A 26297-nucleotide genomic window follows, 5' to 3' on the forward strand; every position below is an offset into this window, starting at 1 on the left:
GGCACACCGGACGCTGGGACGCCAGAAGCGGCTGGACCCGGAAATAGGGGTTGCCGGTGGCCGCCCCGGGAACAAGGACCGGAGCTGGATCCGCGGTGCGGCTGCGGGTGAGCGGCGGGCTGCGGGACCCTCGCCGGGCGGCTCAGAAAGGCGGGAAGCGCAGGCATTTTTCTGACTTGTTTCCTGAACGTTTGCCGGCGGAGGACCCGCGAGCTCGGGAGAGGGCCCGGGCCGGGCTCTGCGTTCTTGTTGCCTCTTCCCTGGCGGGGGTGATCCTCTCCCGCGGGGCTTGCTGTGGGGGTTCAGGGAGGTAGAGATGGGCCTGCCCTGTGCCTGCAGGGAGCAGGTGCTGTGGTTAATACTTTTCTTCTTCGAATCCTCCCACAGCTCTTTAAGGTGAGGTCTGCTGTCCCAGTCTCACAGATAGGGAAACTGAGGCTCAGGGAAGCTGTTCAGCCGCCGGGACCCAGATCGGTGCGGTACACACCCAGGCAGCTTCCACTCGCGGCCCCCTAGGCCCTGGCTGGGTTTTGAGGGCACCCAGGTTCTCTGACTTGTTATCTGTAAATGAAGTAGGGTACTTTTGTGAACAAATTAGCTGGAATCCAGGGGCAATAATTTCTCGCAGAAGTGAAAGGTAAGATGTTCCTGGTCTTGCCTTTTTATCTTCTCACCTTTCGAAACAGGACCTGAGAGGCCAGCCTAACTTGGGTTTGATGGCTAGCCAGTCCTGGGATTCCTTTGCCAAGGTCACCTGACACTAGTATGAATTGTTCTGAACCTCCATTTACTCACAGTTTTAAAAAATTACAACACCTGCCTTATGGGGTTGTTGGCGAGATTGAATAGTGTTCATAGCTATGGTGTGCCTACTACAAAGGAGGAGCTTAAGAAATGGTTGTTTGTTTCCCTCTTTTCCTGATTCTGGAAGCATTTGGTAAAGTTACTGAGGTGGTAAATCCTAGGAATTTTAATGCTATTCAGACCACTGCTAGGCCTACTCCCAAGCCACATCTGCTTGTTTCTTTTTTTGTTTGTTTTGTTGCAGACAGAGTCTCACTCTGTCACCCAGGCTGGAGTGCAGTGGCGCGATCTCGACTCACTGCAACCTCCGCCCCCTGGGTTCAAGTGATTCTCCTGCCTCAGCCTCCTGAGTAGCTGGGATTGCAGGCACGCGCCCCCACGCCCAGCTAATTTTTGTATTTTTAGTAGAGACCAGGCTTCACCATGTTGGCCAGGCTGGTCTTGAACTGCTGACCTCAGGTGATCCACCTGCCTCAGCCTCCCAAAGTATTTGCTCACTGTCTATTTACCATGAGAATGCACAAAGCAAAACCCGTGTTCTCCTGCTGCTTACTTATTTTCTAGGAGCTGTAAGAGAAGAGCTGAATAAGTAGATGGAGGCTCTACCAAGTGTAGTGGTGAGTGCTACAAGGAAGCAAAGCTGGGCTGCTGTTCCATCAGAGTGCTCACAGAGGCAGGACAGGATCAGGCTTGGGGCATGGGTTCTAGAACAACCAAGTCCAGCCACTGGAACTCTGGTCTCTCTGACCCCACAGTCCCAGTCTAGGCCAATAAAATGGCAGCACCCATTAGCATCCCTGCCTAGGATGCTAGCAGGACTGCCTGGTCCCTGGTGTGTCCTCATTATGTCATACATAATTGCTGACTACTCTGTGGCATAGACATGAGAAAATCTGAGGAAACATTTTAGGACAAAACTTCCTACTTTGGAAGAGATGGGAAACTCTGACCCTCACAGAACAATCCCCCTCTGCTGTGAGTTTTCCCTTTTGGCCTCTGGCTTCCCAGGGTGAGAGAAGGGGAGTCCCTAGATCTCTTTTAAACCTCACTTCTGGGCCTCTGATTTTGCTAGAATCAAAACTTCCCCAGAACGGAGAGCGGAGGCCGGTCACAATCACCTTGGTTGTTCATTCATTCACTCAGCAGGCATTTAGTGCATGCTGGGTGCCAGAAATATGGCAATGAACCTGACAATTGTGGGAGAGACAGACTGCTGACGCCAGATGCAGTCTTCAGGAGGGGAGGGGCAGGGGTCAGAGCAAGTAGACTAAGGGGGAAAAGTGGCCTAGGCCGAAGCCTGCCGGCACACGGGGAGGAAAGGTAGGTGCGCAGCAGAGCCTTGGGAGATGCAGCTGGAGCTGTCATGGGCCAGAGAGCTCATCTGCAGACAGTGCCATCATCCCACAGGGCCTCGGCTCTTTCACTGTGGGATGGTTGTATATTTAAGGGAAACATCCACTTACTTATTTTGAGGAAAAAAGCAAATTGTCATTTTATTTGGGGCAGCTTTCTGGTCAAGATTACTGATTTCACTGTGGTCCTGTGATCTCTTAAGTGGGAAACAAGGTTGACAGTCCAAGGCCGACCTTGGACCTCTTCCCCCGCACAGCATGATGAGTGGCAGAAGCCCCTTTAGTGAAGGGGTTCCTTTGGCAACCTTTCTGAACAATGCCCCTTACAACCCTCCTTTATTTTTCTGGTTTTATTGTAAAGTCTCTTGTCTTAGTTCTTGTCCCTCAGTCACCTGTGTCCAGGTGCTAAATGTAAAAGGTACAAAAGGGAATGTGGTGAGGAGGCCCCCCCAGCCGTGACCTCCAGGCCCTAACACCCACTCCAGGTGACTGCTTGGACTGTTTGTTTTGCGTTCTATCCAGACATATCGCCTCTTCATAATCAAGTGCACACGTGTGCACACATATGTGTGATCACAGATGGCAGCACTCTCTACACACCGTTACGTGCCCAGCTTTCTTAGCATGATTTATTTCAGTGAGCTGATCCATGTTAGTATGTACCAATCAGATGCTTTCCTTTCTAATGCTGCCAGGTGCTCTACTGTAGAGAATGCCATGCTTTTTTTTTTTTTTTTTTTTTTTTTTTTTTTGAGGTGGAGTCTCACTCTGTCGCCCAGGCTGGAGTGCAGTGGTGCAATCTCAGCTCACTGCAAGCTCTGCCTCCCGGGTTCACACCATTCTCCTGCCTCAGCCTCCCGAGTAGCTGGGACTATAGGCGCCCGCCACCACGCCCGGCTAATTTTTTGTATTTTTAGTAGAGACGGGGTTTCACTGTGTTAGTCAGGATGGTCTTGATCTCCTGACCTAGTGATCTGCCCACCTCGGCCTCCCAAAGTGCTGAGATTACAGGCGTGAGCCACCACGCCCGGCCAGAGAATGCCATGCTTTTATTTAACCACCTCCCTGTTGACAGACACCAGCTTGTTTCTCATCTTTTCTCATGATTGATAATGCTGCAGAGAACTCCCCAGTGATGTGGTTCATCACAGGCACCACCATGCCCAGCCTGAGGCCACTCCAGCGCTGCCCTGTCCTGCCTCCTGGGGACTCAGAGTCCACATGGACAGTCTTGCCAGGGCCCGCCACTGACTTCTGTGAGTCTCCGCAGGTGACTTCACTCTCTACCTGTCTCATAGCCCTTGCCCTCCCTGGGTCAGCATGCCACCACCCAGGCCCCTCCGTAATTCCTGTTTGAGCCTCCCACCCCCTGGGAGTTGCTTCTTTGACTCTCACTTCCTGCTCTAGTGCCTCGCTTCCTGGACCCCACAGAACACACCCTCTGTGGACCCTCCCCAACCCTCACCTCCCTCTTCACCCAATTCAGAGTCAGGTTCTGTCCTTGTAATCTCTCCCCTCGAACCCTCACCCACTTCCTCTCCCTCCTGCTCTCCTGGACTCTCCCATCTAACTAAATCCAGTGCTTCCTCTGCTGTGGGCCTGCCCGCAGCATCACCACCTGTCCTCCCTCAGTGGGCAGCCATACCATGCTTCCTCCACCAAGACAAGTGCAGCCTTGTGGCATCTCTGCACCGCCTGGATGTTGACTGGCTGCCTCTCTTGCCCCTCACCCTCCCAAGGCCATCACTGCAGCAGTTCCTTCCCCTCCGGCACACAGCTTCTCTTTTCCTTCTCGCTGGAGCAGTCCCATCAGCAGAGAACATGCTGGCACAGCCACCATCCTAAAACAAGAGGGGACAGCGCACCAGCCTTCTCCTATCTCCCAGGTTTTGTTGAGCTCAACCCATGCAGCTTTCACCTGTCACTCACCAGATGGCCCTATCAGGGTTACCCAGGGCTCTGTTTGCCAGACCCTATGGTCAGGTCTCAGCTGCCATCTCGCCTGGCCTGTCAGTGTCCCCCACATGGTGATGACTGCCCTGAAGTGCTCTTTCCTGTGGCTTTGAGGACCTTACCCCTCCTGACTCACCCTGCTAGCTCCTCATCTCCCGACCCCCAGCCTGGGCTCCTTCCACATTGCTGCCACCTCCTCCAGGCCACCCAGGCTGTCCAATGGGCAGGTCACATTTAACACACCTGAAGTCCCACTTCAGACTGCCAGTCCCTTCCTGTCATGCCTAAGCCAAAGCCATGGGTTGTTCCTTTTGCTTTTTTGTAAAGACAAGGTCTCATTGTGTTAATCAGGCTCTTCCCAAACTCCTGGCCTCAAGTGGTCCTCTTGCCTTGGCCTCCCAAAGCACTAGGATTATAGGTGTGAGCCCATGCCCAGCCCCTGCCTCAGGTCATTCTTGACTCACCTTCCCCTCCCCCTCCCATGTGCCACCATCCCAGGTCTGCCCGGACTCTGACTTCCCTCGCATCCTCCACCACTGCTACCCAGGGCCCATTCATCCTCTTCTATGTGGCAGCCAGAGAGGTCCCTTTAACACTTGAAGTCAGATTATCCCACACCTATGCAAACTCTCCGCTGCCTCCCAGCACCCCTAGAGCAGACCCACATTCTACACCCCTGCTCCCTCCCTCAGCCCCATGAGCCCCCCTGCCCAGCCATATCCTCCCCAAGGACCTCACCTTCCCTGCTCCTTCTGCCTGGACTCTTCTCCCAGGTGTCACCCAGCCCTGCCCTGTCCCTCCCCTGCTCCCATACTACAGCATGAGTTCTGGGAGGGCAGGACCTGGTGTTGCTTTGTGCTGTATTCCCTGCCTCCTGGACTAGGCCAAGCATGCAGTAGGTGCTCAATAAATAACTGGACTATTAAGTTCATTCCAAGGAGTGGAATTGCTGGGATGTGCACTCGGACTTTGAGAGGGATCCCTGAATTGCTGCACATAGAGGTTGTTCCCGTTTAACTTCCCCACGCCCCCGTCTGCTGTGTGTGCGACAACTTTAAGTCTCTCCCTAGGTGATAAGCACAAGTTCATTGTAGTTCTGAGTTTCTTCCGTGAGTGTTGTTGGACATGATGTGACACCACAAAGGTACTTACGTGGTTGTTTTTCTTTTTTTTGTTGTTTTTTTGTTTTTTTGAGATGGAGTCTCGCTCTGTTATACAGGCTGGAGTGCAATAGCATGATCTCAGCTCACTGCAACCTCCGCTTCCTGAGGTCAAGCGATTCTCATGCCTCAGCCTCCCAAGTAGCTGTGATTATAGGCACCCACCACCACACCCAGCTAATTTTTGTATTTTTATTAGAGACAGGGTTTTGCCATGTTGGCCAGGCTGGTCTTGAACTCCTGACCTCAAGTGATCCGCCCGCCTCGGCCTCCCAAAGTGCTGGGATTGCAGGCGTGAGCCACCGCGCCCATCTAGGTGGTAGTTTTTCTTTATGCTGAGATTATTTTATTTTGCTTTTACTTTTTTTGAGACAGGGTCTTGCTGTCACCTAGGCTGGAGTGAAGTGGCTGTTCTATCCACAGGTGCAGTCATGGCACACAACAGCCTTGAACTCCTGGCCTCAAGCAAGCGATCTCTTGCCTCAGCCTCCTGAGTGGCTGACACTATAGGCATGTGCTACCACACCCGGCTTGTGAGATTTATTTTAAACGCACACGTTTTTCCTAATATTTTTCTGGTTTCATTGTTTCTCCTCAAACCTTTGCTAGATCTGGAATCGGTTTTAGTGGGAGTTAGGAAGCAGGAGGTTTTATTTTTTTTCACAGCAGGTTTCCTAGTTGTCTCAATACAAGTCTTTTTTTTCTTTTTTTAATACAGTTCTATGTTTATAAACATCAGTGCTACATTTATAATGATTGAAAAAACAAAAGGGGTTCATGTGGTTTTCTTTTACTTGGCTAGCAGGTGTTGAATGTCATGTGTCAGGCACAGAAAGCTGTTGCAAAGACCAACAGTGATTCAGACACAAAGCCCATCGTGTCCTATTTTGGGGGTAAGGTAGTCGCTGATGATGGCATGATGTGAGTGGGTTGGAATGGAGACCTAGCCCAAGAGCTGTGGGCACAGGAGGGCTGACTTATCCTGCCGGTGGTGTTGGGAGACTTGAGCTGGGCCTGTGGGCCATCCAGCTGCATCCTCCAGGCCTGGCGGAGCTTTCTCTCAGTCAGGGGAGCGCAGGCACAGAGGCTTCAAGTGCGTGTTTGCTTAGATGATGATATTTGATTTAATTTGGCCAGAGCATGGCCTGCAAAGCAAAAGGTGGAGTGGAATAGGTGGGAGATAGATGTGACAGAGCCCTGATGTCTGCTTGGGGCTGGACTGACTAGCCAGAGGGTCTCAGGTCCATCATGGATCAGAAGGACCTGGGAAGCCCAGCCTGGGCATCTGCATTTGGTAAAGTGTCCCGGGGCATCCAAGTGCTTAGCTGAGGGGGAGGTGCTGCTCTTGGCCACGATGGTTCCTCTCTCCAGGTGAGTCCACCTGTAGGTGGAAGAGCCAGTCCAGAGAGGAGGGCCAGGCATCCACCTGGCCTGACCCATCACCCCAGATCCCCAGGCCCCAGCATCTTCCTAGCATGGATTTAGGAATAAAATTAACCTGAGATCACTGGGGCCACTTCACCTTCCCCCAAATGGAGCCACATTCCCAGGATCATCTCAGCCACTTCAGCTGACCTGGTAGTTTTTTTTTGTTTGTTTGTTTTTATCTCAGATGTCTTCAAGTTTCCCTAATTCCCTAATTTTTCTTCTTCTTGCCTCAGGTTGGTCTTGCTTTTTCTTTGTTAAAGTGAGTTTCCTTGTAGTGGTATAGTTTCTGTTGACAGCATTGCTATCCTGAGTGTCTTTTCTTGTCTTTAGGAGTCAGCATTGGTAATAGTGCTGTGCTGCGGAAGAGTGGAGTCTAAACTTTTTCATTGCCAGTGCCCCGAAACTGGAGTGTGAAGGACCGAGACAAGATGAAGACTGTGCTCATGGTTGCCGAAAAGCCGTCCTTGGCACAGTCAATTGCCAAAATCCTCTCTAGAGGTAAGAGAGGCCAGCCCTGCTTTGGTCTGTAAGCACGGTCGTTTATGTGTTACAGGACATTTTTTCCTAATGTGATTCCACCCTGGCTGGGGTAGATTTGGTTCGGGTCGGCAGGTGGTAATGAAGCATCTCAGTATGTCACGGTGGGGTGCATTTGATTCCACTCCTGGCAATGTGCCAAAGCTGGGGTTCCCAGAAGGCACAAGGCACAGCTTACAATGAAGTAGAAGGACAGTCATTATCCATATGCTGGGCCTGGTGGGGCTGTTAGGTACAAGTAGCAGAAACCAGCCCTGGAAGGAAGGAGACACAGCCAGGACCACACCCCAGTCAAGGTCTGATGAGGCTATGCCCCAGGCATTGTCACCCCTGGATACTCCCACTGTCCTAGAGGTCCCACTGTCCTGGGGACCTCACGTCACTCCAGATTAGCCAATGGACTGAGCTATGGCCACAGGCACTACTGAGACACCAGGGAGCTGGAGAAGGAATGTCTGCCACTCACCCCCAACCCTGGCCACTGGGGTGGTTGGTAGGGTGCTGTTTCCCCCATCTTTGAATTCCCTCCAAATAGGAAGAGTTTTAGACGCTGGGTACCCAGAAATGACAGGCACCTACCTGGCCTCCCCTTGGTCCAGCAGTTGAGAGGGAAGGAGACCCTCATTCAGCTGAGAAGGCATGGTCCGCAGGGGACAGGGGGCCCCAAAAGTGGTGCCCGATGCCCAGAAGCTGAGAAAGTACAGCTGAGTATGGTCAGTGGAGAGGGTGAGAATTCGATAATTAGAAGGTCCCGGTAACCTAGAGTAGATCTGGAATCTGTTTTAGTAAACGATGAATAACGTTTCAATGAAGTGAGGCAAAAATGGAATTGAAGAGTGAAAACATAAATACAGAGAAAGAGCCCACCCCTGCCTGCTCTTGGCTCCCGGCAGCCTGGGACTCTGCATCGAGAGTGTTCTGTGCTAGGTTGTTGGCAGATGCTGTTTTCCCTGAGCGCCGTCCCATCTTTCAGTGCCCAACTACCCGCAGCAGTCTGTGGAATGTCATCACTCACCACTCTGGGGAAGGAGGACTCTGGCCCTCTGGGAGGTGGCATCCGGGCCGGGGTCTCCACAGGGTCTTCAGCTCAGCTGAAGCAGCCAGTCACTTTGTGCTTCCTCATCCCTAGGGAGCCTGTCCTCACACAAAGGGCTGAACGGGGCCTGCTCAGTCCACGAGTACACTGGGACCTTTGCTGGCCAGCCAGTGCGCTTCAAGATGACGTCTGTCTGTGGTCACGTGATGACCCTGGATTTCCTGGGTAAGCCCCTCTACCCTCCATCCTACTGAAGGGAGTTCTGCATGGCACTGGCCAGGGTCCAGTTGAAGCCAGGAGATGCCTCTAGGCAGGGAAGTTTGTCCCAACTCCGTGAGTCATAAGGCCAGCAGATCATGAAGTGGTGATGAGAGGGTCCCTGGTGTGGTGCCCAGAGCCCAGGCTCTGGAACTCAGCCCTGGGTCCCCATCATAGCGGCACCCCCTAGTCACTGCATTCCCTGTGTGCCTTCCTATGTAGACAAAGTGGCAGCACCTATCTTAGGAAGGGCTTGACCTGTGCAGGCATTTAAGAGAAGGCTGCTGCTGTTGCCAAGTTGACCGTTGTCTGTCGGTCATTTGGTGGCTGTCATTGTCATTCCTATATTGTTACTGTTATCAATTACCTTGGAAGCACCGGTATTAGTGACCTGCTGGGTGTAGGTGTGGGGCCATGTGGTTGGCAAGAGTCTGATCCAGGCTTTTCCCCCTGCTCTGCCAGCTCACTGGCTGGAGATGTGGGCAATGATGGCCTCTGAGTTTACACTTCTCATAGTGAAATGGGTCTCACAGCAATGCCATCTGCTTCCCAAGGCTAAGGATTCAGTGTGACAGTGAGGGCAAAGCACTCAGCACAGGGCCTGGCACACAGCAAAGCTTCAGCCCTTGTTCTTGCTGCTCATTGATGACAGCGATGACAATGATGGTGACTGAGTTGTGTGGCTGAGCATTTGGACCCCAAGTTTTATCTCCAACTGGCAGGTGGGGAGCCAGGATGTGAATTTGGCTCTGTCTGACCCCATTCTCCCAGGATGCAAGAAATGGGGCCTGGGGAGGATCGCTTGAGCCCAGGAGTTCAAGACTAGTCTGGACAACATAGTGAGTCCCCTGTCTCTACAAAAAAAAAAAAAAAATTCTTTTTAAATCAGCCAGCATGGTGGTGCGCACCTGTGGTCTTGGGAGGCTGAGGTAGGAAGATGGATTGAGGCTGGGAGGTCGAGACTGCAGTTAGCCATGATCGTATCACTGTATTTCATCCTGGGTGATAAGAGCGAGACCCCTGTCTCAGAAAAAAAAGAAATGGGGCCTAAAAGAAAGCCAGACAGCTGAGCATGCAAGAACCGGGTCTCTGTAGATGAGTAGGTGAATGTGCTGGGCATGAGGCTCAAAAAGATGGATCCTTTAACGGGAATGACTGCGCACATGTGTGCCCCCACAGAGTGCTGGGTGGAAAGACAAAGTTCCAGAAACTCAGGTTGGAAGTGTCAGTGAAGGCACCATTGTGGGGTCCAGTGCTCAGGCAAAGAGAGCCAGCCCAGGAATGGTGTTCCCAGCCACAGGGAAAGTCCCAGAAGTGATGCCAGAGCGGCAGCCCCCCGAGAGCTTGTTTGGCTCCTGTGGTTGGCCGGGGTGTGGTGGGTCCGCTCAGCAGCCGAGCAGAAAGGAGGCTGGATGGGAGGGGGTTACCAAAGGCCTGAACCCACATCCTGGCTCTGCCTCTGATCATCAGGATGACCCTGGGCAAGTTGTTCTCCAAGCTTTCCCCTCCTCATTTGTGGGATGAGACCAACATCCTCCTGGGGTTATGATGGTCTCGGAGGTTGAGCCCCTGTGAACTGTGAGGTGTGACTCAATGTCACTGTGACTGGTTTGTAGGAAAATACAACAAATGGGACAAAGTGGACCCTGCAGAACTGTTCAGCCAAGCTCCCACGGAGAAGAAAGAAGCTAACCCCAAGCTGAACATGGTGAAGTTCCTGCAGGTGCGTGGGGCTGGCCTGGGCATGAGCACACCAGGGCTCCCCACCCTCCACAGCTGCCATGTCCTTGCCCACCCTTGCTTGAGTCCTAATCCCCCTTGGACAGGGGGGCCTTTGCTAGCTCTTTCTGTGAGTGCCCCCTGCTGGCCCAGGAGGCACTGCAGGCACCCCCCAACACACAAGGCAGTTGCCATTGCCAACCCTCAGTCCTGGAGAGCAGGCCTTCTGCTTTTAAAATAGCTTTTTTGGTCGGGGGTTTTTTCTCCTTAATTTTAAAACAAATGCATACAGATTATGGAAAATTAGAAAGTGCAGATAAGTAGAAAGACAAACAAATTATTCATAATCATATTACCCAAGACAACTGCTGTTATCATTTAGGGTTATTTCATTGTAACCCTTTTTCTGGGCAGTTTTGGGGTTTAAGATCATGTTGCATTTATACTTTTTTTTTTTGGTCCAAAAAACATCAATTATAAACTCAATTCTTTTCTGTTGGCTGAGCCAGCCTCAACACAGCCAGCTCCTTACCTAGCCCAGGTACCAGTCCTCCTAACTGAGGTTCAGGGCCTGGGACCAAGCCCTGTCCTGGATGGGAGCACTGGGGGCGGGTGGCACAGACCGGGTCTGCAGCAGGTGCGTGTGAACCTGTGCTGTGTGGCAGGTGGAGGGAAGAGGCTGCGACTACATCGTGCTGTGGCTGGACTGCGACAAGGAGGGGGAGAACATCTGCTTTGAGGTGAGTATGAGGCTCACTTTGGTCCTCACTTTTGGCCTTTCTGACGCCAGCCCCAAACTGACACCAGCAGTCACATCATTCCTGGGGCCAAAGGAGGGAGTAAACTGTACTGGTTTAAAAACACCTCTTCCCTCCCTTTATTTTGAAACTCCATAGATACTTTTAACTGCATAGGCTCTATTAAAGGTGGTCAGTTGTTCCTCCGCTTGCTGAGGCCTCACGGTATGAGTGAACATAGGAGGGGCCAAATTGTCTGGGTGGATGCAGGTTTCAGAATGGGACTGTCTTGGGGCAGCTTGGTGTTCAGCATCTTGTGCCCAGCGTGACTTCTCAGGGACCTTGGGTTGATGCCGGTTGATTCCCGACCTCAGCACTGAGTTCCTTTTGCAGGCCTCACTCTGCTCATCTCCTGCCCCACCCAGGATGCCTCCTGCCTCCAGCCAACCCTGGGAGCCCTGCAGAGAAGCAGATGGCAGCTCCCTGTGCACACCCCATGCCCCATGCTTGCCCCAGCCATGGTGCCCTCACAGTGGCCATGACTGCTAGTCTCACTTGGTGCCCTACAGACTGTTGTTCCCTATGGGTCATCCCTGTGCTCCTGTACCCCTAGCTCTCAACTGTGGCTCAAGAGCTGGTCAGTGAGACAGAGAGCTCAGGCACCTGGCGTTGCAGTACAGCACCCTCAGCAAATGCGATCACACTCTGTCTCTTCCCAGATACCCTCTCCTCCCCTGCAGGGTAGCTCCTCCCTGGGGACCTTTGCATCTGGGAGTGGAGAATGGGGGCAGCTCATGGGGCTTTCTCCCTTCAGAAATGAAGCCACTTATTCCCAGTAAGGAAGCTGCGTGGCCAGGCTCCGGCGGCGACCCTAGTCCCACTGCACGGCCTTCCTAGTGAGTCTCGGCTCCAGGACCCCTGCTGTGCTTTAGCCCGAGCTGCCCCCACCACAAGCTGGGACCACCCGTGGCCTTCCTGCTCTTGCCCATTTCCTTTCCCCTTCATTCTTTTTTCCTTCCCTGTCTTTTCTTCAGCCTCTTAAAATTTCCACCCACCCCTCCAAACCCTCCCTCCTAGAAGGCAGGGAATCGGGTCACATGGGATGGGTTTGGGGACTAAGAGGTCCCTCATGTACTTGGCAGTAGCATTTCCTGATTTGGTGGGGATGAAAGCAGAGGATTAGAAGAGAGAGGGCGGGAGTAAGAAGGGAGTGTTCGAATATGTTTCTAGATGGGAGTAAAGGAAGCCATGTGATGGGGTGTTGTGGAGTGCCCAGGGCTTCTGGAAAGCCAGGGGGATAGAGGAGGGTCTGGCAGGGGCAGGAGAGGGGGCTGAGCACACGTGTTCTTTCCTGGAAGGAGCCAGACTTCACAGTGGGGTGGGGAGCTGTGGCAGCAATCTGGGAGGTGGGTCATAGCTGGCCACTCCCCACCCCCAGGTTCTTGATGCTGTTCTGCCTGTCATGAACAAGGCCCATGGTGGCGAGAAGACCGTATTCCGGGCCAGGTTTAGCTCCATCACGGACACAGACATCTGTAATGCCATGGCCTGCCTGGGCGAGCCTGACCACAACGAGGCGCTCTCAGTGGATGCTCGCCAGGAGCTGGACCTGCGAATCGGCTGTGCGTTCACCAGGTGCTGGCCACACCCGTGGAGTCCTAGGCACACCCTCACTCTCCCTCAGCCAGAGACCTGCCTCTACTGGTCCCCCTCAGGGGCCCCTAGGCCTCCTCGAGCCAGGATGAGCAACAGGGGATTTCACCAACCCTGAAGAAGGCCGGGCACGGTGGCTCACACCTGTAATCCCTGCACTTTGGGAGACCAGGATGGGAGGATTGCTTGAGGTTGGCAGTTTGAGACCAGCCTGGGCAGCATAACGAGACCCCATCTCTACAAAAAAAAAAAATTATTTTTTGAGACAGAATCTTGTTCTGCTGCCTAGGCTGGAATGCAGTGGTACAATCTCAGCTCACTGCAACCTCTGCCTCCCAGGCTCAAGAGATCCTCCTACCTGAGCCTTCCACTACAGGTGCTACAGGTGTGCACCACTATGCCTGGCTAATTTTTGTGCATTTTGTAGAGACAGGGTTTTACTGTATTGCCCAGGCTGGTCTCAAACTCCTGAGCTCAAGCAATCCGCCCACCTCAGCCTCCCAAAGTGCTGGGATTACACATGTGAGCCACTGCGCCCAGGCTAAACAAAAATTTATTTATTTTTTTGTTTGTTTTTTGAGACAGTCTCACTCTGTCATCCAGGCTGGAGTGCAGTGGTACAATCTCAGCTCACTGCGACTTCTGCCTCCTGGGTTCAAGTGATTCTCATGCCTCAGCCTCCCAACTAGCTGGGATTACAGGCTCCTGCCACCACTCCTGGCTAATTTTTATACTTTTAGTAGAGACGGGGTTTCACCATGTTGGCCAGGCTGGTCTCGAACTCCTGACATCAGGTGATCCACCCGCCTCAGCCTCCCAAAATGCTGGGATTACAGGTATGAACCACTGTGCCTGTCCAAACATTTTGTTTTAATTAGCTGGGTGTGGTGGTGTGAGCCTGTAGTCCCAGTTACTTGGGAGGCTGAGGTGGAAGGATCACTTGAGCCCAGGAGTTCAAGGCTGCAGTGATCTGTGAATCCCCATTAATGCACTCCTGCTGGGCAACACAGCAAGACCCTGTCTCTACAAAAACAAAAAAGACCTAAAGAAAATTGTTTATTTAGCTGACAGAGATCACATATGCCCTGCTTGATAAAGTGTGTTTGTCCGTGCTCTGGGGGTCCTGAGGAGAGTGTGCAGTAGATGGAATAGAATAGAAGGCTCCCTGGCCTGAGACAGTAGAAACCTCTGTCTACTCTCTCACTGGCTCTGTCACCCATGTACACACATGAATCCTCCCTAAGGCTATGCCCACTCTGCTCCCACTGGCTTCTAAGCAGGGACACCACCTGGTGCCACCTCCTTCATGCACCACCCCTGGCCTTGGGCTGGACTCACATGGGTGGCCATAATACTGTCTTGAGTGAATCAGTGACCAAAATATCTTTCCACTCCCTCCAGGTTTCAGACTAAATATTTCCAGGGGAAATACGGTGATTTAGACAGCTCTCTCATCTCCTTTGGGCCGTGTCAGACTCCAACCCTGGGATTCTGCGTGGAGAGACATGATAAAATCCAGTCCTTCAAACCAGAGACGTACTGGGTGCTGCAGGCCAAGGTTCCTTGCCTTTCTCTATTCATGCTGGGGCTTTCTGGGTTTGGGGCATGGATTCTGAGAGTCTTCCATCATCATCAGCCAGCAGGCCCCAGGCTGAGGGCAGAAGTGTGGACGGCTGCACCTGGAAGTGGTCTGTGGTGCCTAGGGCTGAGGGACCCCAGCCTTCATGGGGGCAGTGGGAAGAGACTGGGCCTGTATATGCTGAATATGGATAAGTGGGAATGAGTTCAGCTCTGGCAGTGCAGGGTGAGGTCACCCCACAGGAATCAGTGGCTGCAGTGGTCAGGTCCAAGCACTGGACTGAGACCATTGGCTTTCAAACTTTTTGAAATTCCTAGAACCCTTTCTTCAAATAAAAGCCTCCACAGAAGCTCACTGTAAGACTTAATACAGCTAGGCACAGTCACTGATGTCTGTAATCCCAGCAGTCTGGGAGGCTAAGGCAAAAGGATTGCTTGAGGCCAGGAGTCCAAGGCTACAGTGAGCTACGATTGTGCCACTGCACTCCAGCCTAGCAACACAGTGAGACCCTGTCTTGGAGCTGCTCTGGCTGACACGGGGCTTGGGACCCCGGTGGTGGCCATACCTACCACTGGCCAGGCACTGGGGATAGGCAGGGGTGGTGTGAGAAGTAGGGGCTCAGGTGCTTCTTAAGGACACATCAGCCTCAGCTTTGGGCCACCTTCCTGAGACTGGCTGCCTGGTTTTGGGGCACGGGGTAGAGAGGGCCAGATGTCAGCTTGCGTATCTGCCCACCTGAACAGGTACAGCTGAGAGCCATTAGAGCCAGGGTTATTGTGCTCCCAGACAAGGACCAGCTTCATCTGTCCTGGTTCTTCCTGGCATTGGGCTCACCTGGAGACTTTTTCTTGTGTGTTCACCCTTTATTCTTTTTCCTGCAGGTTAACACTGACAAAGACAGATCTCTCCTTTTGGACTGGGACCGAGTAAGAGTGTTTGACCGGGAGATCGCACAGATGTTTTTAAACATGACAAAGCTGGAGAAGGAAGCCCAGGTGTGCCTGCTCCACCCACACCTATCACAGTTGCCTTGGGTGAGGGTGGCCCTTGGATGCCTCCCGCTGGAGGAACAGCCTGTGATCCTAGGCCATGTCTTTCTCCCCCTTTCTGAAACACAGACATCTTTTTTGGAAAGCTGAATGGTTACTCCCCCATATACTCCTAAGATATTTCTGCCCAATGCAGTAGCCACAGTGTACCGCATGCCCACTCCATACCAGGCACTGTCCACACCTGTGACCTTGTTGGACCTCTTCCACTCTCCCCTTTCCACGTGACCCGCTAGGCATTACCTCTGTGTGGCAGGACTCCATTTCACACGGAGATTCAAGCTAACAACTATAGAGGGACGTTGGTGCACATTCATGAACTTGCCCAAGGTCATAGCTAGCAGGGGAGAGGCTTGGGATTCCAATTTCAATCAGCTTGCGTGCTTTTATGGGATTATGTTTCTTACTCAGGGCTTCTATGAATTGATAGGACATGCTGCTTGGCTGTTAGGAAAAGGGTGAGGTGACCTGGCTGCATGGGCTGGGGACACATCTGTGGCTATTGAAGTAAACATGCTACAGGCGTGACACCTACCAGATCCATCGAGACACAGCCTGGCCTCCTTAGCTGCCTTCTCCTTGTCCTTCCCTGGCCTTCCTTGAGTGCCCTGTTGCCCGCCATGCCATTGTCTCAGGCATCTGAAACTTCTAAAGCTGCTCCAGGCTGTCGGCATTGATTACATTCCTGCAGAGACACTGTTGCCACCTCCAGGCCTCACGCTGGGGAGCCCAGCTTCACATAACAACTGGCCTCTGTGTTAGCACCCACATCTGTCTGTCTGGAATGCAGAAGGCACTGCCCTGACCAGCCTACGTGGGATTGGCAAGGGCAAGGGCCCGGGGTTGAGTTGTTTGGATTGTTTTTGCCATAGGCAAAACAAAGAGTTGTCTCTTCCAACAGGTGTTCAGCAGAGGTAGAGAGTGGTAGGACCCCAACCCAGCACAGCTCACAGATGCATTCCACTAACCTGTATGGTGTTTACACAAATTCCAGAATAGTTACCAGCACTTAAAAATTATGAGATTTCATACTAAAATTCTGCCTTCCAGCTTCTCTTGAAAAATCAGAAGAGGTAGCAATACTAGCAGGTGCAGGCAGCAGCCCTCCCCACAACAAGGAGTGGTACTTCCCCTGGGACGGGCCCCACTTGCCATCCCTGTAGCTTGGCTGATGCTGGCTTCTGTAGGATTTCCATCTGCAGCCCTTCTGACTCCTCCTCAATCTTCCAGGTTTTCTCTTTCCCTAGAAAATTCTCCAGAAAAGAATATTCAATCACTTGAGGTCAGGAGTTTGAGACCAGCCTCGACAACACAGGGAGACCCTGTCTCTAAAAAAAATAATTTAAAAAGTAGACGGGCATGGTGGCACGTGCCTGTAATCCTAGCACTTTGAGAAGCTGAGGCGAGAGGATTACTTGAGGCCAGGAGTTCATTTAAGACTAGCCTGGCCAACATAGCAAGACTCTGTCTGTACAAGAAATTGAAAAAAAAAAATTGGTCAGACATGATGGTGTGTGCCTGTGGTTTCAGCTACACAGGAGGCTGAGGCAAGAGGATCACTTGACCCAAGAGTTCAAGGCTACAGTAAGCTCTGATGGTGTCACTGCACTCCAGCCTGGGCGACAGAGCAGGACCCTGTCTCTTAAAAAAAAAAAATTTGGTTTTTTGTTTGTTTGTTTGTGTTGAGATGGAGTCTTGCTCTGTCACCCAGGCTGGATTACAATGGCGTGGTCTCAGCTCACTGCAACCTTCACCTCCCAGGTTCAAGCAATTCTGCCTCAGCCTCACAAGTAGCTTGGATTACAGGCACATTCCACCATGCCCAGCTAATGTTTGTATTTTTAGTAGAGACAGGGTTTCACCATCTTGGTCAGGCTGGTCTCGAACTCCTGACCTCAGGTGATCCACCTGCCTCAGCGTCCCAAAGTACTGGGATTACAGGCGTGAGCCACCGTGCCCAGCCAAAAAAAATTTTTTTTAAAAGAATTTTCATTCTTTTTCCTTTCCTGGTCCTGAATAAATATTCAATCAAGTCTTTAGACTGTTGGGAAGAATGAATTAGAGAAACAGGGAGACCAGATGAACGAAACCAGACCCTTCGTCCACACATCTTGATTCTCTCTATGGTAGTGCCTTCCTCCTTCCCCAAATCATTGACTGTCCTGTCTTCCAGGTGGAGGCCACAAGCAGGAAAGAAAAGGCCAAGCAGAGACCCCTGGCCCTGAACACCGTGGAGATGCTGCGTGTGGCCAGCTCTTCTCTGGGTATATAGGGACATTTCTCTCAAGTCGCCAGAAGGCTTCCTGAAGCAGGGTCGTGGAGGCAGGTTCAGCCTGGAGCAGCGAGCGCCCAGGGTTGCAGGATGGTGCCCGAGGCTTCAAGGGGATCTGAGCCTCAGGAGGATATCACTAATCCTTAGGTTGTAAAGATGGTAAAGTTGGTCACCACCTGAGGGGACATCCTGAGGTTAGAGTCCCTGAGCAGCTATCCCTGGTGAGGGGAGAGGCCCCAGCCAGATGTCACCTTCAGGGAACCAGTGTGAACGTCACCCCTCAGCCTCGTCTCCTCAGCCTTTTCTCCTTAGTAGCAAGGAGGGGGTTGGGCTGGAAAGCTGGTGGTCTCTGGCAGCTGTCAGCCCCTAGGCATTGGTGCCCCCCACCCCCGCAGGGAACTATGGGCAGTGTCCTCTCAGTGGACACTGAGTGGTGGCTCCAGCGTCCTCAGAGGGCACCAAGGCTGGGAGTGGTTGCTAGCTAAGCGCCAGCCTCTGCTGGTCAGGGAGTAGCAGGACGAGCCCCCCTCGGTGGCCCCAAAGTGCTGTGAGGACAGAAACACCCAAGGGCTCAAAATGGTGCTGCATGCTAACTCTGTCGTCAGCCAACCCCGAGGCGTGGTTATGGCTCCATGGACAATGCGTGGGGAGTGGTGCTCTGAAGGCCATGTCTCATCCCCATGGCCATGAGCCCCATGAGGATGCACCGTGGGGTAGAGTGAGTGGCATTTCCCATCAGGCCCATCCTTGGTGTAGGATTCAGCCTTACAGGTGCAGGATTCAGCCTCATACAAGACTGTGTGGCACAGGTGCCCACCCGGCCAGCAGCTCTGCACTCCAGCTGTTCCTGCTCAGAGCCACCCTCACCCTCCAGGAGGGGCCAGCCACAATGGGGGAGCCTGAGTGCATAGGCCAGGGCAGGCAGCTGGCCGTCCCCACGTACCTGGCCCTCTGAGAACCTCCTGTCTCTCGCAGGCATGGGGCCGCAGCACGCCATGCAGACGGCTGAGCGGCTCTACACGCAAGGCTACATCAGCTACCCACGGACAGAGACCACCCACTACCCTGAGAACTTTGACCTGAAGGGCTCTCTGCGGCAGCAGGCCAACCACCCCTACTGGGCCGACACGGTGAGTGGAGCCGGGCCGGCCTCGGCATGTGTGTGTGTCACTGAGGCCTTAGGACCAGGTCTGGTACGTCAGCCAAACCCAGGCAGGCAGCCGAGCCCAGCCACAGACTCTGCTCTGTCTTCTCTCCCTCAGGTGAAGCAGTTGTTAGCAGAAGGTATCAACCGCCCGCGGAAAGGCCATGACGCCGGCGACCATCCCCCCATCACCCCCATGAAGTCTGCCACAGAGGCCGAATTAGGTACCGCTCTCACCCCATACCCGGCATGCTTCCAGGGAGGGAAGGGCAAGCTGCGACAGTGAAGGTTGCAGGCCCTGTTGGCAATGCGGGGGCTCCTTCAGCCTCTGCCTGCCCTGGCTGTGGGGATGGGGAGCCACCTGGAAGATGAGCTCCATTGCTATGGGACCGGGACAGGAGTGAAGAGGTAGCAGCAGGTGCTGTTGCAGGCAGGCAAGGGGGCAGACGCCACAGGGGACATGAATGAAACCAAGGTAGAGAGTGGCGGCGTGGGGGAGGGGGCGGCACACCTCCTACCTCCCAGCTGGCCTAAGGTGGTACCAGTGGTCCGAGTGCCAGGAGAAGGCAAATGAGGAAGGGAGAGCAGTGCAGGTAGAGACAGGAGCCACTTGTGGACAGTCTGAGTTTGAAGCAATGGTGTCATGTCACCAGACAGTGGAAGGACAGGCCAATGCCTGAAGAGCAGTCCCGCCAGAAGCAGAGACAGGAGGTTGTGCAGGATGGTGGGAGCTGCAGCCAGAAAGGAACCACTGAGGCATGGAGGCTTGTGTTCCCTTCCTCCGCATTTGCTTTTTTTTTTTTTTCTTTTTTTGAGACAGAGTCTTGTTCCATCACCCAGGCTGGAGTGCAGTGGCCCGATCTTGGCTCACTGCAACCTCTGCCTCCCAGGTTCAAGCAGTTCACCCTGCCTCAGCCCCCCGAGTAGCTGGGATTACAGGCTCCCACCACCACACCCAGCTAATTTCTTTGTATTTTTAGTAGAGACGGGGTTTTACCATGTTGGCCAGGCTGGTCTCAAACTCCTGACCTCAAGTGATCCATCCATCTTAGCCTCCCAGAGTGCTGGGATTACAGGCATAAGCCACCACACCCAGCCTTCCTGCGCATTTTCTTTCCTCCTTCCCCAGGATTTGCAGCGTGTCCTGCATAGCGGCTCTGTAAGCAGGACCTTGCTGCTCGAGCGAGAGTACTGGGGGCTCCTCACAGCCAGAGCCCCCAGCTGGCTCCCAACTGACTAGCCCTGGCCTGTTGCAGGGGGTGACGCGTGGCGGCTCTATGAGTACATCACCAGACACTTCATCGCCACGGTCAGCCACGACTGCAAGTACCTGCAGAGCACCATCTCCTTCAGAATCGGGCCCGAGCTCTTCACCTGCTCCGGGAAGACCGTCCTCTCACCAGGTCACGCCGCGGGCCCAGCCTTCCTCCTCTGTGCCTTCATGGGCAGACAAACATTCTACATCGTGTCTGGGGATGGGAGGCCCAGGGTCTGAGGCCCCGGCCACCCAGGCTGGGGACCCTGAGTGGTGGCGCATATCTCTCCAGGCTTCACAGAGATCATGCCCTGGCAGAGCGTGCCGCTGGAGGAGAGCCTGCCCACTTGCCAGCGGGGCGACACCTTCCCTGTGGGTGAGGTTAAGATGCTGGAGAAGCAGACGAACCCGCCCGACTACCTGACGGAGGCCGAGCTCATCACGCTCATGGAGAAGCATGGCATCGGTGGGTGTGCCTGCCCAGGTCCCAGAGCCAGCTCCGTCTCCAGTACTCAGGCTTCAAGTCTACTCACAAAGCTGCCCTGCCAGCTCTGTGTGCCCAGCCCAGCACCCCTCCACGGGCTGGCATCTGGAAACTGGTAACCCAGTGTGTGGCCAGCCAGGCAGGGCCACAGCGGGCATCCCCTCCCGAGGCCTCCATTCAGGACCTGGCCTTCCCTGTGAAGGCCCAGATGCGCCCTCGTGCACTGTGGGGTGTTCACACACCAACTAACGCCCACAAGGCTGAAGATTGGCCCAGATGCCAAGTGACTCATAGAAATCATATTGGCAGTCCCCTGAGTCCACACAGCCAGCCTGGTCTGTCCTGAAATCAGGTGACAGGGAAATGAGATCTCACAGGAGCTGCTTCCCTGGGAGAGAACAGAAATGCCTGTCCCAGGGACAGGGCTCCCCAGAGGGTGACCAGGAAGTTTCCACACAAAAACGGGCAGCCCAGGGGAGTTTATCAAAGCAAAAGTGTAGTCACCAGTGCACACTCCTCACAGGAGTGGTGGCCTCACAAGTCCCCAGGCCTGGAGCTGTGAGTGATGTCTCACATGTTGGGGGCCAGCCTCACTGCCGGAGCCTTCTCCCCAGGTGGTGCTCGTGCCGCTGGGCACTGCCTGTTCCCTGGGGCACTACCCCTGGCTGACAGGCTCTGGAGGCCTGTGGGATGTCACAGCCACTGTGTCCAGGCTCTGCTCCAGCAGTGGTCATATAGGTGGACTCTCAGGGAGTGTCTCTCCCCAGGCTGGGGTCCTGGTGACCATGGCGACCTTGGCAGGAGAGCAGAGCTCGGGGCTTGCTCCTCTCAGGGGTGCAGGGCACCTGCCAGGGTCCTGAAATAGCCCACAGCCCACTGTGGAGTGTGGGCTCTGTTCCCCCTTGTCCTCTGCCCTCTCGCATTGATGGGACATTGGCTCCTGGCAGCCCTGTGCTAGCTGGTGAGCCAGACCCAATCACCAATACAAGTTTGTGACAGTGAAGAGGGCTCTGGTGTTACCTTCTGAACAGGAGAGTGGTCAGGGTGGCCCTGTGACTGAGCCCCCAGGAGTGTGTAAATAGGGCCTGACCAGAGCCTCCGCAGAAGAGCCCACACCACGCGTCATGGCACCCGGCAGACTTGGGGTGGTAGTGGCACACACCACCCACAGCCTGCCACACCGGGTGCAGAGCTGGCCTCGTGCCAAGAGCCATGGGCCCTCGGCAGGCTCCTTAGCCCCCAGAGGCCAGTTTCTTCTCATGTGAGATTCTCTCCAAGCTACTTTGGGAAGGTGTGTGTCACCTGCCCATGCTGGTGAGCATGCAGGGAGCCCGAGCCTCCTTTCTGCCCCTCTGACTGGCACCCGCCATAGTCAGAACGCCTCAGCCTCCGCTGCGCCCCTCTGCCAGGAAAGCTCCTCTGGGTGGGAGAGTGGAATCCTGGGGACTGGGAGCCTGCCCTGGGGATCGTGACGGGCCTTGCAGAGAGGGAGGAGGTGGGAGACAGGAAGTGGACAGAACTGTCCAGGTTTAGGGGAGGGCAGCTCTGCAGTGAGCTTGTAAGCACCTCTGTGTTCTGGTGGAGTGGGGCTCTGGCTCCAGGAGCAGGTGGGTGCCACAGGACCCAGGCAGGAGAAGCCACAGAAGTCACATTTCCCAGGCGCAGAATAAGCACTGTGACCTTGGAGAGTTCCTTAACCTCTGAGCCTGTCGTCTCTGCCGTAAAGCAGGAGTAGGCACCCCGTACAGGGAGGGCTGCCCTTGTGTTCTCAAGGCAGAACATGAAATGCATGCAGTTGGTGCCCAGCACAGTGCAGGGGGAGCTTAGGGCACAGCCCTCCCTCCTGTGGCCAGGAGCAGTGAGAGGGCCTGAGCACCAGGGGCCTCGTGACAGGTGATATAGCACGTAGTTCAGTGGGGCATGTCCAAGGCAGGCCAGGAACCCTGGGGCCTTGTACCTTGCAGGCACGGATGCCAGCATCCCTGTGCATATCAACAACATCTGCCAGCGCAACTATGTCACTGTGGAGAGCGGGCGCCGGCTCAAGCCCACCAACCTCGGCATCGTCCTGGTGCATGGCTACTATAAGATTGGTGAGTTCCTCAGTCCTGCCCCCAGGGTCCACCAAGGCTCCCTGGCTTCTCCCTGGATGTTGGCTCTGCTGCCCGCTCCAGACAGGCCCCTGCCCTGCAGTGATCCCCCAGTCCCACACACACTCCCCCAACTCCCACTGAAGGGGTGCTGCCCCAGGACCCCCAGAACCTGCCCAGAGCAGGAGCTCGGTGTGTTTGAAGGCTGAACAGATGTGTGAGGAACCAAAAGGGGAGGCGAAGATGCCTCAGCCCTGTTCCCTGGAGGTTCCCCAGGGGCCAAGGGGAGAGGGAGGAGCACAAAACTGGCCCAAGGGCGGCCTGGAGCTCATCTGTGATGTGTTTCTAGCCACAGGACATCCCTGGCCACTCTGCCTGACATTTCCAGGTGGGAAATCAGGAAAGGTCTGGGGTCATAAGAGCCAGCCTGGTACCATCTGAGGCTGTGGACTGGTGGGTAGGGCAGAGGCCAGGAGGACGGGCCAGAGCGGGAGGGGTGAACAGGGCAGTATCCCTGCCTGGGAAGGGGTGGCATGGCCCTGGGTGAGAGTGCTCAGGGCAACGTCTGCCCCCTGCCCACTTGCAGATGCAGAGCTGGTGCTCCCCACCATCCGCAGTGCAGTGGAGAAGCAGCTGAACCTGATCGCCCAGGGCAAGGCCGACTACCGCCAGGTCCTGGGCCACACCCTGGACGTGTTCAAGAGGAAGTTCCACTACTTTGTCGACTCCATTGCTGGTAGAGTCTGCCTCTGGCCTGCCCCTCACCAGAGGGGTGTCTCTCTGTCAGCGAGGCCAGTACCTGGGGACCCAGGTCCCCACGTGGGACCAGCTCCCAGATCTGGGCTCCAGACCTCCGTAGGCCAGGGCAGTGACACTTCCTGGCTGGGTTGAAAGAGCAGGTGCATTAACACCACACACGGCCAGGAACATGTGTCTCTGATGCACAGGGCTGCTGCCCTGCCGTGCTGCCAGGGACAGTAGAAACCACCACCTATAGGGACCCTTTCACCCTCAGACCCTTGACCACATGTTGCGGAGCCTTTTGCTGGGGACTGGGAGGGAGATGACTCCTGCACTCTGCTTGCCCGCAGGCATGGATGAGTTGATGGAGGTGTCTTTCTCGCCCCTGGCGGCCACAGGCAAGCCCCTCTCACGCTGTGGGAAGTGCCACCGCTTCATGAAGTACATCCAGGTAGGTGCAGGGAACACTAACTCAGGCAAGCTGCCTCACTCCTGTAGGCCTCAGCTTTATCGTTGATCAGCAGGAATCATGTTCTTTGTCCTGGTTGTCACTGAAGAATGACTGAGCATAAAGAAGCCTTGCCAAAAAATACCCAGTGTCCCCATGTCCCCTAGAACACACAGCCGTTAGGCCACACAAACACACATGGTGCATTTTTCCCTAACACCATGCCACTTGCCATCATGGGCATTAATGTACGCACAGAGATTTTAGAACTGCCTTTCTGCACGCGTGGGGCAAGAGCCAGAGACTCATGCTCCTTGCCTGGCAGTGTGTCATGGGTTCTGCATGACAGATTACATATTCTGTATTATGAGAGGAGTGGGGGTGGGTGCCAAGTCGGTGGCCCCAGTGACCCTCACGCCCCCTGCCTGGCATTGCCTCAGGCCAAGCCAAGCCGCCTGCACTGCTCCCACTGCGATGAGACCTACACGCTCCCCCAGAACGGCACCATCAAGCTCTACAAGGAGCTCCGCTGCCCTCTGGATGACTTCGAGCTGGTCCTGTGGTCATCAGGCTCTCGGGGCAAGAGCTACCCTCTGTGCCCCTACTGCTACAACCACCCACCCTTCCGAGACATGAAGAAAGGTGAGTGCAGCTGCTCCCTCCTGTCCACAGGTAGCTGCAGTCTCTGTTCAGTGCCAACCCCTGCCTTGCACCAGGCTGGACTCTGAGGGGACCCCTCACCCTGCCCTTTCCTGTACTCATTGGCACTGAGACGAGAGACCCTGGATGTAGCTGGGGCACTGCTTAGGCCTCAGCCAGTGGTGCCACTCTCTCTCTGTGTCAGAATTGAGCAGGCAACCCTAGTCCACCCTCAGGACCTGGGCACAGGTGTGCAATGCTCCCTCCGGAGCTCAGTGAGCTAGAGGATGCAGCAGTCAGGGGACCCACCCATTGAGCAGGCACCCCCAGTCAGCATCCACCACTGTCCTCCATCCTCATCCTCGTCCTCATTACTGGAGGAGGGAGCGCATGTCCAGGCAGGCAGGACAGAGCACCCAGCCAGACCAGGAACCAGCGGGAGTGAGGCGTCTGCTCACATTCACTGTGTGCTCTGCAGAAAGCCCTCTCAGGCCTCAGTCTGCACCCAGGCTGCCGGGGTAGTGAGACCCCATCCCTGCCCTCCTGCTGCCTCCAGAGTAGCTGACAGGGTGCTCCCGTGTGGCCCAGTGACATGAGGGTCATGTGGCATTACCAGTAACAAGCTGTGGCAGCAAAGCAAAGAGGGGATGGAGTCGGCTGAAACGCACTGGGATGGCGCCAGCGAGGGGCCTTGAAAGTTGAGGAGGTTTCAGGTAAGCAGAAAACAGGAGTAATGGCAGCCAGGAGCCGAAGCATGAGCAAGGCTGTCCCCAAGAGCAAGGCCAAGAAGAGTTCCTTCTGCTGGGACGAGGGATCCAGGAGCTTGAGGCATTGGGAGCAGGCAGCAGAGGGCAGGTGGGCACAGTGGGCGTGCCTTTACAGGGCTCCCCTCTCCCGCCAGGCATGGGCTGCAACGAGTGTACACACCCCTCCTGCCAGCACTCGCTGAGCATGCTGGGCATCGGCCAGTGCGTGGAATGTGAGAGCGGGGTGCTGGTGCTGGACCCCACCTCGGGCCCCAAGTGGAAGGTGGCCTGCAACAAGTGCAACGTGGTAGCGCACTGCTTCGAGAACGCCCACCGCGTGCGGGTGTCCGCCGACACCTGCAGTGTCTGTGAGGCCGCCTTGCTTGATGTAGACTTCAACAAGGCCAAGTCCCCACTCCCGGGCGATGAGACGCAGCACATGGGCTGCGTCTTTTGTGACCCCGTCTTCCAGGAGCTGGTGGAGCTGAAGCATGCGGCCTCCTGCCACCCCATGCACCGCGGTGGACCAGGGAGAAGGCAGGGTCGAGGACGGGGCCGGGCCAGGAGGCCCCCTGGGAAGCCCAACCCCAGACGGCCCAAGGACAAGATGTCAGCCCTGGCCGCCTACTTCGTATGATGGCCCTGTCCTCCCTTACCCAGGCTGCAGTGCCATGCAGACACCTCATGGCACTTCAAACTATTAAAATGCATTTTATCTTATCCAGAGCTGGGGCCCCTTTGCTGGTGCAGCGATGTCAGAGCATTACCGTGTCCCTGGGCACCTGTGGGGCCCTCTTTCCCTCTCCAAAACTCAATACGTCTCCCTTCAGCCTGCACACATGTGCCCAGAATGCTCCCTGCTATCCCTACACCCTGGCAGTACGAGCAGGGATGCCCCAACCCTGAAGCCCTGGGGAGTAGACCCAGTTTGTACTCACACCCCATCTCAATCCGTGCTGCTGATGGTAGCTGTGTGCACAAGCAGTGGCCCTGATGCCTTAAGGAAGGCGGCCTTGACAGCTGTGGCTCTGGCAGGAGAGGCGTCTAGTGGAGCAGGTGGGGCTGGGAGACCCCCTCCCTGGATCTGGCTCATGAATCCCCTTGGTCTTCGCTGCAGCTCCCTGCTTGGGGCCACCCTTTTGACCCCACACATCTCCGTCCCCTGCTCCCTGCTCCCATCTCTGAGAAGCCCTGTACATGGTGCCTGTGTGCG

At 54.9% G+C, this 26297-nt stretch overlaps 1 protein-coding gene across 7 annotated transcripts; it reads left to right on the forward strand.

Annotated features, from left to right (window-relative positions):
* TOP3B (DNA topoisomerase III beta) lies at nt 1-25804 on the forward strand. 7 transcript variants are annotated; one of them, XM_002834627.6, is made up of 18 exons: nt 1-107; nt 7028-7195; nt 8364-8495; nt 10145-10251; nt 10913-10987; nt 12423-12619; nt 14039-14195; nt 15098-15211; nt 17439-17529; nt 18513-18667; nt 18800-18905; nt 19938-20084; nt 20229-20402; nt 22385-22513; nt 23097-23246; nt 23602-23702; nt 24140-24341; nt 25240-25804. In XM_002834627.6, exons 2-18 carry the CDS (start codon nt 7126-7128, stop codon nt 25719-25721), a joined length of 2589 nt encoding a protein of 862 aa, XP_002834673.1. In that variant the 5' UTR covers nt 1-107; nt 7028-7125; the 3' UTR covers nt 25722-25804. The 7 variants fall into 7 exon arrangements, with proteins under 7 accessions (XP_002834673.1, XP_054399054.1, XP_009235101.1 ...); XM_054543078.2 differs by having other exon boundaries at nt 65-396; XM_024239705.3 differs by lacking the exon at nt 1-107 and adding an exon at nt 409-1421.
* Nucleotides 25805-26297: the final 493 nt, after the last annotated feature.

This window comes from Pongo abelii, chromosome 23 (assembly GCF_028885655.2).
Source record: "Pongo abelii isolate AG06213 chromosome 23, NHGRI_mPonAbe1-v2.0_pri, whole genome shotgun sequence".
Lineage (NCBI taxonomy): Eukaryota > Metazoa > Chordata > Mammalia > Primates > Hominidae > Pongo > Pongo abelii.

Coding starts and splice junctions, on each gene's coding strand:
- TOP3B (XM_002834627.6), top strand. CDS start 7,126: ATGAAGACTGTGCTCATGGTTGCCGAAAAGCCGTCCTTGGCACAGTCA. Junction 10,988..12,422: donor GGGAGAACATCTGCTTTGAG/GTGAGTATGAGG, acceptor CCCCACCCCCAG/GTTCTTGATGCTGTTCTGCC. Junction 18,668..18,799: donor ACCCCTACTGGGCCGACACG/GTGAGTGGAGCC, acceptor TCTCTCCCTCAG/GTGAAGCAGTTGTTAGCAGA.